Genomic DNA, 13,109 nt, shown 5'->3' with positions numbered 1-13,109 from the left:
TCCCCAGTGAAGATCCTTATGATTGTTGCTTTAAATTCTCCATCAGGCATGTTACTTTTATCTGTTTTGCTTAGTTCTCTGGCCATGGCTTTATCTTGTTCTTTCATTTGGGATAAATTCGTCTTAGTATGTTCTAAGTGTCTGCCTTCTTCTCTGTGTTAGAAAGGCCATTTATGTCTCCTGCTTCTGAAAATGATGACCTTATAAAGAAGTAGTCATGTAGTATCCAGGGCCTGGTGCTTCAGGGAGTGTCTCTGGTTTGTGCTATGTGTGCTCTGCTATTGTGTTTTGGCTGCTCTATCCTTCAGGCCAGGCATCTGCAGAGGCTCTTCTTGTCTGCTGTGGGCAGTGTTTGATCCTTGGCCTGAATGTGGTTTTAACTAGGTATGCTCTGGTCTGCTTGTGAAGTGAGACTTCATACCAACTCCCCAGAACTGAGGCCCTGCAGAACTCTCTGATTGGGAGACGTAGAGTGGGCAGGAGTTGGTGCTGGTCTTCTCGGGGAGGACCCCGCCACTCTGAGAGTAACGCAAGCCTGACTTAGAATGGCAGTCCCGCCAGAGCATGGTGAGGGGGAGCTTGGTTTCAAGGCTGCAAGTTAGGCAGCCTTTGTCTGAGCTGAGCTGTTTCCCTCAGGTAGCTCTCTGTTTATGCTGAGGGGCCGGGGAGGGAAGTGGCACCAGCCAGACAGCTCCTTTGTTCCCAGAGACACATCTCGAGGAATGCTGCCTGACAGGGAAGTACTTCAAGAATAGTGGATAATCTCCTCACAGTTTACCCCAGATGTTTTTTCAGATTGCTCTTTCCATACTGTCTGCCTCCAGGGTTTTTGCCTGCCTTCTCTCCAGGAGCAGCACAGTGCCCTCCTGGCTCTGTCCCAGGCAAGCCTACTGACCTTTAAAACTCCAGGCTTTAAGGGGCACCTGGGTGGCTCAGTTGGTTAAGTGCCAGACTTCAGCTCAGGTCATGATCTCAAGGTTTGTGGGTTTGTGGTTTGTGGTTTGTGCCCCACATTGGGCTCTGTGCTGACAGCTCAGAGCCTGGAGCCTGCTTCTGATTCTGTGTCTCCCTCTCTCTCTGACCCTCCCCCATTCACATTCTGTCTCTCTCTCAAAAATAAATACACGTTAAAAAAAAAAAAAGAATGGGGAACTCTTTAAAAAAAAAAGAAAAACATTTGCATAGTTCTTCAGTTTTTCCATAATGCTTCTACCTAGGAGTGAGTACCATTTATTAAGCACTTACAGTGCATATATCATAATGCTTTGTGTACATTATATTATTTGGTCATCACAACTACTCTAAGAAGTGAGTACTAATATTATCTCCATTTTATATGTGAAAAAATCGAACTCACATAAGTTAAGAGAGTTGAATAAAATCCTAGAATTTATAATTGGCAGAACTAAGGTTTGAATTCAGATCAGTGTGACACTGGAGACTGAATGCTGCTGCCTCACACTCCTTGTCCATCTGAATCATCCAGAGATCCTGTGAGATGGGATGCCATGGATCCCCAGACTGATGCTATCTAGCCTGCACCAGTAATGCACATTGACCTGTGTCTGCTCTGACTGGCCAGTACCTGGACCGTAGCATTTTTTACTTTGTATAAACCCCTTATTACTATTGTAAACTGAGGCTGATAGAGATTAAGTAAAATATTTAGAAGCTTACATAACATTACTAGGTGATTATCATATTTGTGTTAATAATAAAACATTTTTAAATCATTATCAATTGACTATACATTTACTGAAGCAAGAGTACCTTATATAGTTTAGATGGCTTTACAGTGTCCAAGTAAATCTAAATTGAATGAATTTTTGCATGTAATTGTTCATTTATTCAAAAACCTAACGTTTCTCTTTAGGCCAGAAAAGGCCGGACCACCATAGTGGTAGCTCATCGTTTGTCTACAATTCGTAATGCTGATGTCATCGCCGGTTTTGATGATGGAGTCATTGTGGAGAAAGGAAATCATGATGAACTCATGAAAGAGGAAGGCATTTACTTCAAACTTGTCACAATGCAGGTATAATCCAACTATAGAATTTTCCTGAACTGTCTCAGGTATAAGCTGATTTTTGTGTGTTTAGTACTATAAATAAACATTACTTGATTTTGTTAATAAGTGAGAAAAATAACTGGGGAATTCAGACCAGATTTTTTCCCCATTTAAAAGGAGGGAAAATAAAGAAGGATAATTAGAGAAAATTAAACATTTAAAAACGTTGAAAGGTAATCTATCCACCATAGTAGGCATTAGCCACATGTAATTACTGACATGTCAGTGGTAGTTATTCTGAAATGAAGTGTTTTAGGGAGAAAATGCATACCATATTCCAAGGATGTGGTACCAAAGAAGAATGCAAAATATCACAGTAAGTTTTTACATTGATTGCATGTTGAAATGCCAGTATCTTGCATATATTAGGTTTAAACCAAATACATAGTACAAACTGATTTCCCTCTTATATTTTTTAATGTGGCCACTGAGAAAATTTTATTTTATTTATTTTTCATTTTAAAAAGTTTTTTTGACATTTATTCATTTTTGAGAGACAGAGAGAGACAGAGTGTGTTGGTGAGGGGCATAGAGAGGGAGACACAGAATCTGAAGCAGGCTCCAGATTCTGAGCTGTCAGCACAGAGCCCAACATGGGGCTGGAACCCATGAACCATGAGATGATGGCCTGAGCCAAAGTTCGACGCTTACCTGACTGAACGACCCAGACTCCTCAGCTACTCAGAAAATTTTAAATCACAAGTATGGGTCACAGAATGGCTTGGATCATATTCTCATTGATAGCACTGGTCCAAAGCAAATAGGATTGAGGCCCAAACAACCACAAAAAGGACATCACAACGTAAGATATAGGGAAAGGATGTCATGTTATTTCAGCATATTCAGTGGCAATCCTTCTTCAGTGGTTTTAATTTTCAAATATATCACACATTCACACATGCACAGAAACCTTCAGCAACTTAACTTTATCCTTTCCTATAATGATGTAAATTACCACTTTCCTTGATAGCTGATGGTTGGCAATTAACTTTCATTATTTTTTCCCAGCCTAACCCACTTGTGCGTATTTCTTGTTTACTTTAGACAAGAGGAAATGAAATTGAATTAGAAAATGCAGTTTATGAATCCATAAGTGAAATTGATGCCTTGGAAATGTCTCCAAAAGATTCAGGATCCAGTTTAATTAGAAGAAGATCAACCCGCAAGAGTATACATGCATCACAAGGCCAAGATAGAAAGCTTGGTACAAAAGAGAACTTGGTATGGAGGAGGATGTAGTTATGTCTTCAACCCTCTCTCTGCGGCTTTCGTAGTTTCGTGGGCTAGCAGTGGGGTGGTAGGGGTCAAAACAAGAAAGGGTTATCCAGAATCCTCCTGTCGTGTCTCCCAAAACCTTCCACAGACCAAATCTCAACATTTTAGATTCAGGTTAGAATGTATGAATGAGAATTTATAGGCCAAGAATTTTACAATTAGAATTTATAATGTTAAAGAGATTCTAAGGGGTCTTCAAATATGGATATCTCTATTCTTTTATCCCTACTTGTAAATCCTCTTGTCCTGTTCCAAGTGTGATTTTCCAGAAGTCAGGTTGAATGTTTGTGGAGACAGCATTTATTTCTTAAAATATAAAGGAGTAATATAACAATCTTTTTTAAAAAGTTAAATAGCCACCAATTCATAAGAAAACAGGAATAAAAAAATCTTCATTTAAAAATTTGTGCATACTGAAGAACTGTGCATCATTAAATCAATTGAGAATCAGTCTTTTTATAACTAGCCTGTTGTCATATTTTGTTTCCCAGGATGAACATGTACCTCCAGTTTCCTTCTGGAGGATTCTGAAGCTCAATATAACTGAATGGCCTTATTTTGTGGTTGGTATATTCTGTGCTATTATAAATGGAGGCCTGCAACCAGCATTTTCAGTAATATTTTCAAGGATTATAGGGGTAAGTGTTTATGTCCATTTTTTTGGATTGACTTGTGAGGCCTGACTAAAGAATGAGCTGTTTATATTTGTAAGTGTACACACAAGCCACAAAAAAATGAGGACCTTCATATGAAACTCTGCAACTTGAAGATGTAAGAATGCAAATCTGATTTGTGATAGAAAGACTACTTTTTCAGGCTTTTCTTCATCCTTGCGGTTGGTTGCTGTCTTAGGGCCCAGATTGCTGAAATAGTCACAAAACCGACTAGATGACTCTCTCTTGCCTGCCGTCACTGGGCTCTGAGTAGATGTCATGAAAAGTCCTGTCACCAGTGTGCTTGTCAGACTGGCTTGAGACAGAGCCATTCTGGGACAGACACACTTGTCAGGACACAAGCAGGAATGCCACCTCTGTGAGGTGTCCATCCCACTTGTAAAGATGAAAACAAAAAGCAACAGCTTCTGAAAGGTTGACATATTTTGACTGTACCTGCTTTTAAGGAAGGCATTTTCAACAATAATGCTATAACCCAGGCAGGGTGCTCTCTGTTTAATGGTAGATGTTCATATATCAAGCTGAGGATACCCTTGCCACCATACCTGCTGAAAACATTGCAGAGAAAGAAGTTGATCCCTACATGAAGGATGCGAAACTCTAACTTGTGATTATACTAAAAACTACGTAAATATTCAGGTCTCTACCCATGCTTGGCTAACTTATTTCTGGTTGATACTCATATGTATAATGTATTCATTCAAGAAATATTTTTTTCGGTGACTGCTCTGAGCCATATACTATTCTAGGTGGTGAAAAATACCAAGAAGGAGTTAGTGTCTGATTGCATAGAGCATATGTTCTAGGACAAGGGTTAGCAGACTTTTTCTTTAAAGGGTAAGATAGTAAACAGTTTAGATTTTGAGGGCCAGATGGTCTCTGTTGCAATACTTAGCTCTACTGTTGTAGTGCAGAAGCACCCATATACAATGCAGAAACAAACATGGCAGTATCCCATTAAGGCTTTATATAGACATTTGGCTGGTGGTCCACAGGGAGCTGATCCCTGTTCTAACATTTGTTGTACAGTCAGGGAGGTAGACAGTTTGCATCATCAGAAAAAAAAATGGAAATAGAACTTTATATTTTTCTCATTCCTCATGTAACAGTAAGGCTGGAAGCAAATGATCCTGGGCTAGCACATTGGTTAGGCAACCAGTTATCTGCCTGGTTGAAGGTTTGTAACACAGAATTTAAGGCTGTGGGCTCTGAGTTAGATTGCTCATGTTTATCTCTTGGGTCATCACTTGCTGGCTGTGTTAACTCAAACAGGTTAATTAGCCTCTCTGAGCTTCAGTTACCATTTATAAAGTGGTGATGATAATAAACCTTAGGAGGTGATAGGATAAAAGGAACAAAATACATGAATTTGTGTAGAAGAATATCTGAATATCTGTCACGGAATAAGGGCGTGCTGATTGTTTGCTTTTTTTTTTTTTTTTTTTTGGTTGCAATAACTAATCATCAAAAATTGATCTCCTCTAAAAGGCTGTTATTACTTTACAGAGTATAAAGTTGAATAGGTTGGATGAGGAGTGTAGCTCTGTTACAAGACAGTTTTGGCCCACTGTGAAGGGAGTTGTTTCTTTCCTGGGAAGTGGTGACTCTCTGTGTTCTCTAAGCCCAACACATCCTATGAGCCTTCTTACCATCTCTGGAAAGATCTCCATGTGTGGTGCTGGGTCAGCTGGCTGTCCAGCCGGCCATCCTCCAAAAAAGCCTACCTCAAGGAGGCTACTTTCATGCCGAAGGCCTGGGCTCTCTCTAGTTTACCAAAACAGCATCGGCAGGTTTGTCTCCAGTTTGAAATGTTCAAGTTGTAAAACAAACTGCCATTGAGTGTGGTTTCCCATCAAAACAAGAAGACAGTATTTATTCTCATTTCTACTTTACATAGTAGGTGTGGCTCTTGGGCCACTCGATTACTCCAAGAGGGGTGTGCCCAGAAAAAGTAGTGGATCCATTTAGGAACGACAGACACATTCTCAGCCCCTAAGGAAGGAAGAGTACACACACCTTTAGGTTTGGCATTAGGGAAACCATCCCTGACTTCTGTTTTACCAAAGCTATCTTGACCCCCAAATACTGTGCTTGACAGGACATGAGTCAGACCCAGAATGACTTCCTTAGGCCTTGAACTGAAACCTTTCAATATTTTCTTAACAGGTTTTTACCAGAGTTGAGGATCCTGAAACAAAACGACAGAATAGTAACATATTTTCATTATTGTTTCTAGTCCTTGGAATTATTTCTTTCATTACATTTTTCCTTCAGGTAAATATCTACATTTTCACTTGATTCATTTTGGGGAATGCATTATTATTCAACTGGGGAAATTTCTAAACATCTGTGTGATTTTTTCTTATAAACTGGACTGTTAGCAACCAAGTTTCTTTGACATATTCATTTATTATTTTTTTAAGTTTTATTTTTATTTATTTTGAGAGAGAGAGAGAGACAGAGAGCGAGCCCCCAAGTGGGGGAGGGACAGAGAAAGGGAGAGACATTATATTCATTTATTATTTTTTTAAGTTTTATTTTTATTTATTTTGAGAGAGAGAGAGAGAGCGAGCGAGCCCCCAAGTGGGGGAGGGACAGAGAAAGGGAGAGACAATCCCAGGCAGGCTCTACATTGTCAGTGCAGAGCCTGATAAAGGCCTCGAACTCACAAGCCATGAGATCATGACTGGAGCTGAAGTCAGACGCTTCATGGACTGAGCCACTGAAGCTCAGTCCCTTCTTTGACATAATTAAAACAAAGATCTTTTGCTTTCACTTTGCTTGGTTACCTTTTCCTCCCCAGCATGACTTCCTCTAACTGAAATATTAATGAAATCAGAGGGAAGCGGGTATTTGATCTAATACAATGATTGAAAATGAAAGCTAGGTACTCAAAAATGGAATTCAGGGAATCCCTGGGCATAAGTTTGGATAGAAAAACTGCCAGTCACTTTAAGTACTCAAAATGCTTTGCTATGTTCTGAAAACAACAAAAAGCAAAAAACACGTTAAGTAAGTCACACTATTTTAAAAATGTTTGAAGAGTTTATCATTCAACTTTTGCTAAAGGAGAAAGAACCTTTTTAATGATGGAAGAATGCCAGTATTCAAACAGAAAGTGTATGAGCCATTTTTGAAGAGTCAGATTTTGCAGCTTGCAAATGATTTGGCTGGAACAAAATTGTAAAGGAATTAAGTGCTCTAAAAGTTTAGTATGATAAGGCGGTGTTAGACTTTGATTCAAGTATGAGCTGCACCAATTCCTAATTTTGTGTTTGGGGGCAATAAAATAATTTAAACCAACCCTCAGTTTCCTCATCTATAAAATAGGAATATTAGTACCTGCCTCTTGATGACTGAAAGAAATAATTGTGACCTGGGTCACGTGCCCCTCTGTGATGGGGGAAGAGTGTGCTGGCCAGCAGCCTGCAGTCTTTGGGATCAGAGACCCACACGCCTTTGGAGCCAGACTGCAAAGCTGCTTCCTGCATGGCCCACAGGGAGATGAGTCTCCACCGTCAAGGGATCCAGGGCCACTTCCAAGGTTGTTTTATTCTGAGAAGGTCATTTATAAGGACCATGCTCTTCCTAGCCCCAGCTGGAGCAAGGACATGAGCCTCCTCTTTGACCAGCTCCTGAGGAAAGGTGCAGACAGCTCCTGGAAACATTTGCCTTCATATACGAATGTAAATCTACTGGAAAGATCAAAGACTTCAAAACCTTTTTTCCTGACACAAAGCCTATAAAAGAACAAATGTCACAGACCCCACTCTTTCCCAGAAGTTTTGAGGAAGGACTGAGCTTTGAATATGCAATGTTTCATAATCATGCTGAAGAAAAGATATTTACATATTTCAGTGAGATACTTACTTGCAAGGAGCACGTAGATTCCTTCGTGGAGGTGCCATTGTCCCCATGATTATTGCTGCTGTTGGTATGTCTGCAGTTATAGCCGGAGGAATTGCCCTGGCTGCCAGTCTCAACATCAGCTTTATTATATTTTTTAAGTTTTATTTATTTATTTTGAGAGAGCTAGTAAGCGGGGGAGGGGCAGAGAGTGTCCCAAACGCAAGAATCCCGATGCAGGGCTTGATCTCACAAACGGCGAGATCATGACCTGAGCTGAAACCAAGAGTCCTGAAGCTTAACCGACTGAGTGAGCCAGGTGCCCCTCAACATCAGTTTTAAAAAGCCTATCCCCCTTTGCTCTGTTGCGATAAATAGCCAGCTTGATAAAGTTCAAGGAAGGAAATTATTTCCTGTAATGTTCGAAGTGTGGATGAGAAGACCCTGTACTCACGGCCAACAAGCTTATCTATCAAGCTGGATCCTGAAAAAAGTTTGACATAAAAGAGCTGCTCATGCATTCTACACCAGTCTGCATTAGGCTCTCCTTCTGCCAGAAGAAGCTGTTGTCCCCAGTCCTCTTACGCTTGCTGTTGAGTTGCCCACAGGTTGAAGCCTGCTAACACCAGCCTTCCTGAACATAACTTTGGAATACAACTCCAGGAGCTCTTTTCCACTTTCTGAACTTTTTAACACAGAAGCATCCCTGTGAGAGTGTCATCAGTTGTTTGTGTCTCCTTAGGATAGGTGTCTGCTAATCCTAAATTTGAATGGGCTCTTTAAGGTTGCACAAGCACAATGCTACCCCCTTGTAGACCAGAGAAAAAATTCATACTGAAACTTTTAAAAATATTTTTTTAAATCACTTTTTAAATAAGTTTATTTATTTTGGGGGTAGGGGGCAGAGAGAGAAGGAGAGAGAGAATCCCAGGTAGAATCTACACTGTCAGCACAGAACCCACTGCAGGGCTCGAACTCACAAACCGTGAGATCATAACCTCAGCCGAAATGAGTCAGGTGCTTAACTGACTGAGCCACCCACGTGCCCCCATAGTGAAACTTTTACTGCAGACTTGGAAATGCCAGAAAACCAAATGAAGGAATAAGTGTGTGTGTGTGTGTGTGTGTGTGTGTGTGTGTGTGTGTGTTATAAATTACAAAGCTACCTTTATTGTATCCACACCAATCTTTTTTGGCTACAGTAGGAAACATTAGTTCCTGTAAGAATGGATACTTCAAATCTGAATTCTAGGGATTAAACAATCATTGAAAGAGAGAAAAGAGAGAAAGGGAGAAGGAAGAAATAATGTGATCAAATTCCTAGGTCTGCGTGAGGCAGTAGCAAACAGTGGCTTATTGAATGAATCGATAATTAGCCACATCTAATTTTTTTAAGTCTATGTATTTGTTTATTTTGAATGAGAGAGCAAGAGCAGGGGAGGAGCAGAGAAATAGGAGAGCGAGAATCCCAAGCAGTCTCCAAGCTGTCAGCATGGAATCTGACTCAGGGCTCAATCACACCAACCATAACATTTTGATCTGAACCAAAGTAAAAGAGTCAGATGCTCAACCAGCTGAGCCACACAGGCACCCTGACCGAAATATAATAGATTTGATACTTTAACTACATGCAAGATTGCCAGAGCAACTGTTAATGCCACAGAATGGAAAGATTGTCAAGTGTGAAGTTGGTTAAGGAGTTTCAAGGGTGGTAGGCTTTGAACTGGTCCCTTACACGTCGGAGACAGAGACGTGAACTGCTGAAGGAAAGACAGTGAAAGCAGTTACCTTTGTAACAATGATGCTCCAGGATACTGGAGTCGGACTTGCCTGGCAAAACTAAGTGAGAACAAAGGCTCTAAATTATAGGACCTCAGAGCTGTAGAGCTGGCAATGTGCTGAACAATGTTAGAATGCTCAGTCCTTCATTTAGAAACCAAAGGAGGGAGCTCTGTGGGTGATTAAATTTCAGGCTCTGGGTTCCCATTTTGGTTGGAATTCTCACAGACCCAGATTCAGGTTCCAACTCTGCCACCTTACAATTGTGTCTGTCCTCTGGCAACCTAGCAACCTCTCTAAACCTTAGTTTCGTTTGTGAAGTGGTTATACGGTTGTCATAAAGATGACCTTCTCCCATCATTAAAAGGGTTGTCATAGGTGTACACACATATGTGTATGTGTTCGTGTACTTTGTATAAAGTACAGTGTCAGAGTAATCACTTAAAAACGGCTAGGTCCCTATAGAAATAACAATATTCCTGCATTGAGGGAGATATTTCACATTTCATTCAGTCCAGTGACAGAAACCTTAATCTGGCCATGTCTAAATTTACTGTTTTAGTAATTTCAGACTTCAGTTCAATTAACCCAGGGTTTCTCCCTTTCCTCCTTCTTTCAGATCAGTGTCTATGTTAGCAGAGGCATAGAGAGTAGTGGTCTGTGGATGTCACGTGCCTGCCTGCTTCTTGCTGGCACCTGGCAGGACCCACGGCCTTCAGTTACGTGGTCCAACCTGGCTGTGCCCCTTTATCAGAACCACTTGGAAGAATTGGCTCTTGCTTCACTTGTGCTCTTTGCGTGTGTTTCTTCTCTCTCTCGCTAATGTGTCTCAGCGGGCCCAGAGGAGCTATGGCTGCCCTCTTCCACATCTCTGATTCTGCAGGGACTTGGGCTGTTATTCGAGCCTCTCCTCTTCTGATGCACCGTCGGCCATTTCCACTCTGCTTTCTCCATGAGATTGTGTGTCAGGCCTCGTCCACAGACTGCTGCTTCCTGGAGCTCCAGAAAGAAAGGGGGATGCTGCTCCATCCTAGTCCTAAATCCCCACACCCACTGGGATGAGGGTTCTGATATCCTCCCTCCCCAGATGTGGCTGCACGGCAGCACACTCACATCTGACTCTTTATTTCCCCGAGTAACTCTTCCCTCCTCCCAGACACAGAAGGTTATATCCTTGGGGGAAGAGGAGAGGCAGTGCAGAAAATTCCTCTTGGCGTCTTCTTCCCCAGACTATTCTGCTTCTACACCTTTTTTTTTTTTTTTTAAAGCTTCGAAACTGGGAATTTGTTATCTTTGTTCTCTGCATCCTTTATGGCTGGGGTGACCAAATACTTCTTTTTTCTCACATTATACCTCAGGTCCTGGTGTAATTATTAACAGCACCCCTTTTCATTCTCCAAGTGTCCTGGTTTGCATGATAGGTAATACAGCCACCCTGCTTTGAGTGCCCCTGTCTTCGGAACAACTTCAGCTTCCTGAGTGACAGACCCTGGTTCACCGGGAGAAATAAGCAGGGATAGGAATAGTGACAAAGAAACACATTTCCCAGTCAGCCCCTGATCAGCCCACCAGTAGCTGGGGAGTAGCAGTGATGGTTTCCAAACGGGGCTCCCCTGGCTATGCGGCTGCTGTGGCTAGGTGCCCTTAGTACACAGTTACCGAAACACCACCAACCCTGAATCAGGCTTTCTGACTTTGGTGTCCCTGTTAGCCGTGACATCAACTCTCCCTCCTTTCGTGTAACCCATGGCTGGGTCTGTGACAAGTCTTCTTCCTTGTGGCATGTTCTTCTTCACAGGGCTTCACATTTGGCAAGGCTGGGGAGATCCTCACCAAGCGGCTCCGATACATGGTCTTCAGATCCATGCTAAGACAGGTATGTCTGCTGAGGATTGTGCCGGGGCTGTGCAGAACTCCCCGCTTGGGCCCATGGTCTCGTGCAGAGGGAGTGCGGTTGGGTTTCTCAGAGCGAACTCCTGCAATGGTCTTCCCTCGGTCTCTCCTCACAGATGTGGCTGGACCGCCACCCCCAGGTTGGGCTCAGAGGCCCTGCTGTCCATCTGCTGTGGGTGGGACAAGGAATGGGATCATCACAGATGGTCTCCAGAGCTGGTTCACCTCCAGCCTTTGTGTTGGCAGCTGGAGGCAGAGTCATCCCTTTCCTCTCTTTCCTTCTTTCTCCTCGGAACCCATATGTGTGTCTTCCCACCAAGAGATGCTACCTGTGCCCTTTCTTTCCTCAAATCAAAATGTATCCCAACTACCCAGTTTTTTCTTTGCTGTGGCCAGACTGATAGAGCAGTTCAGCTCATAGTGTTCGTTACAAGCTGATAACGGCTTACTAGAATGCCTCTTACATTTTCCACCTTCAGAACCCTAACAACAGGCAGACGTGAATATTTTCCTGGGGAAAGGGGGAGGGAGCTTCTGGGAATGTAACCCAAAGCAATCCAGTTCTAAGGGAGAGTTTCTTTAACAACCATGAAAATTTTGTATGTGAGTTTATAACCCTCCATCTTAAAATTACTGATCCCTTGCCAGTGAATAACATGAGGCTCCAGAAGGATGCCCTGGACATGCCAGGAGTACTGGAATCCTGGCTGAGAAGCATCAGTTTGCTGTGTTAGGATTTCTAGTTGGCATTCACATCTTCCCAGCTGTCTTTGGTTCCTCAATCCTTTCCCACCTACACCACCATTACTTAAAAAGAAGCATATTTATGGCAGTTGCTGGCCCATGACTGGCAGAGCCAGGACTGAATTGAATGAGTAACAGAGCACTGTTTGATGGGGGCGCTGTCCTAGGACTCTGAGTCAAACCATATTTATAACTGAGATTCCAGTTAGGATTGAGGCTGAACTTGGTCCAGAACCAAATGCCCCATTATCCTGCCAGCTGCCAGGCCAGCTCTTAGGTCTGTTATACTTCGGCAGTTGAGCTGATGGTTTGTGTAATGCCCTCTCCATAAATTATTAAATCTATCTAATACACATTAAGGACCTTCTGCTTGCCATAATACTAAGTATTGTCAGGCATTCAAACCTCAACAGTCCCTGTCTTCAAGGAAGTTACATGCCAGTAGAAGAGACACTTAAACACAATAATTCTAAAAAACAAAGTGATACATGCTATGATAATTTAGAACACTTTGTTTTTCATTAATACTTTGGGGGGAAAATGGTAGATACTGCTTTAATTGCAAGCCACCAGGACCAGAGTTATTTTTATTAAAGATATAAATTCATACTTCAAACTCACAATGTTTTTAGTATTTATGTATTTAAAAATGTAAGTGGCTTTATAGAAAAAAAATCCTGTTGTATGTAATTCTTAAATTTTAATCTAGATTTCTTTTGTTGATTTTTTTAAACCCAATTCATTTATTCTGCCCTGAACTATAATAAGTTGTCTAAACTGCCTATTCAACTTCTCTATTTAGATATCTAAGTAGCATTTCAATCTTATAT

At 41.7% G+C, this 13,109-nt stretch overlaps 1 protein-coding gene across 2 annotated transcripts in view; it reads left to right on the top strand.

The window, feature by feature from the left end:
• Positions 1-13,109, top strand: part of ABCB1 (ATP binding cassette subfamily B member 1) — a 116,400-nt gene that overhangs the window by 68,881 nt on the left and 34,410 nt on the right. For both annotated transcript variants that reach the window (XM_078442508.2, XM_078442509.2), the window contains 5 exons: positions 1,874-2,035; positions 3,113-3,289; positions 3,835-3,981; positions 6,184-6,291; positions 11,441-11,518. In XM_078442508.2, the coding sequence (XP_078298634.1) occupies positions 1,874-2,035; positions 3,113-3,289; positions 3,835-3,981; positions 6,184-6,291; positions 11,441-11,518 (672 nt within the window). The remainder of the gene's footprint in view (positions 1-1,873; positions 2,036-3,112; positions 3,290-3,834; positions 3,982-6,183; positions 6,292-11,440; positions 11,519-13,109) is intronic.

The sequence above is a fragment of the Panthera onca genome, chromosome A2 (assembly GCF_046562875.1).
Source record: "Panthera onca isolate mPanOnc1 chromosome A2, mPanOnc1 haplotype 2, whole genome shotgun sequence".
Classification (NCBI taxonomy): Eukaryota; Metazoa; Chordata; class Mammalia; order Carnivora; family Felidae; genus Panthera; species Panthera onca.
This window is presented reverse-complemented; position numbering and strand designations above follow the sequence as displayed.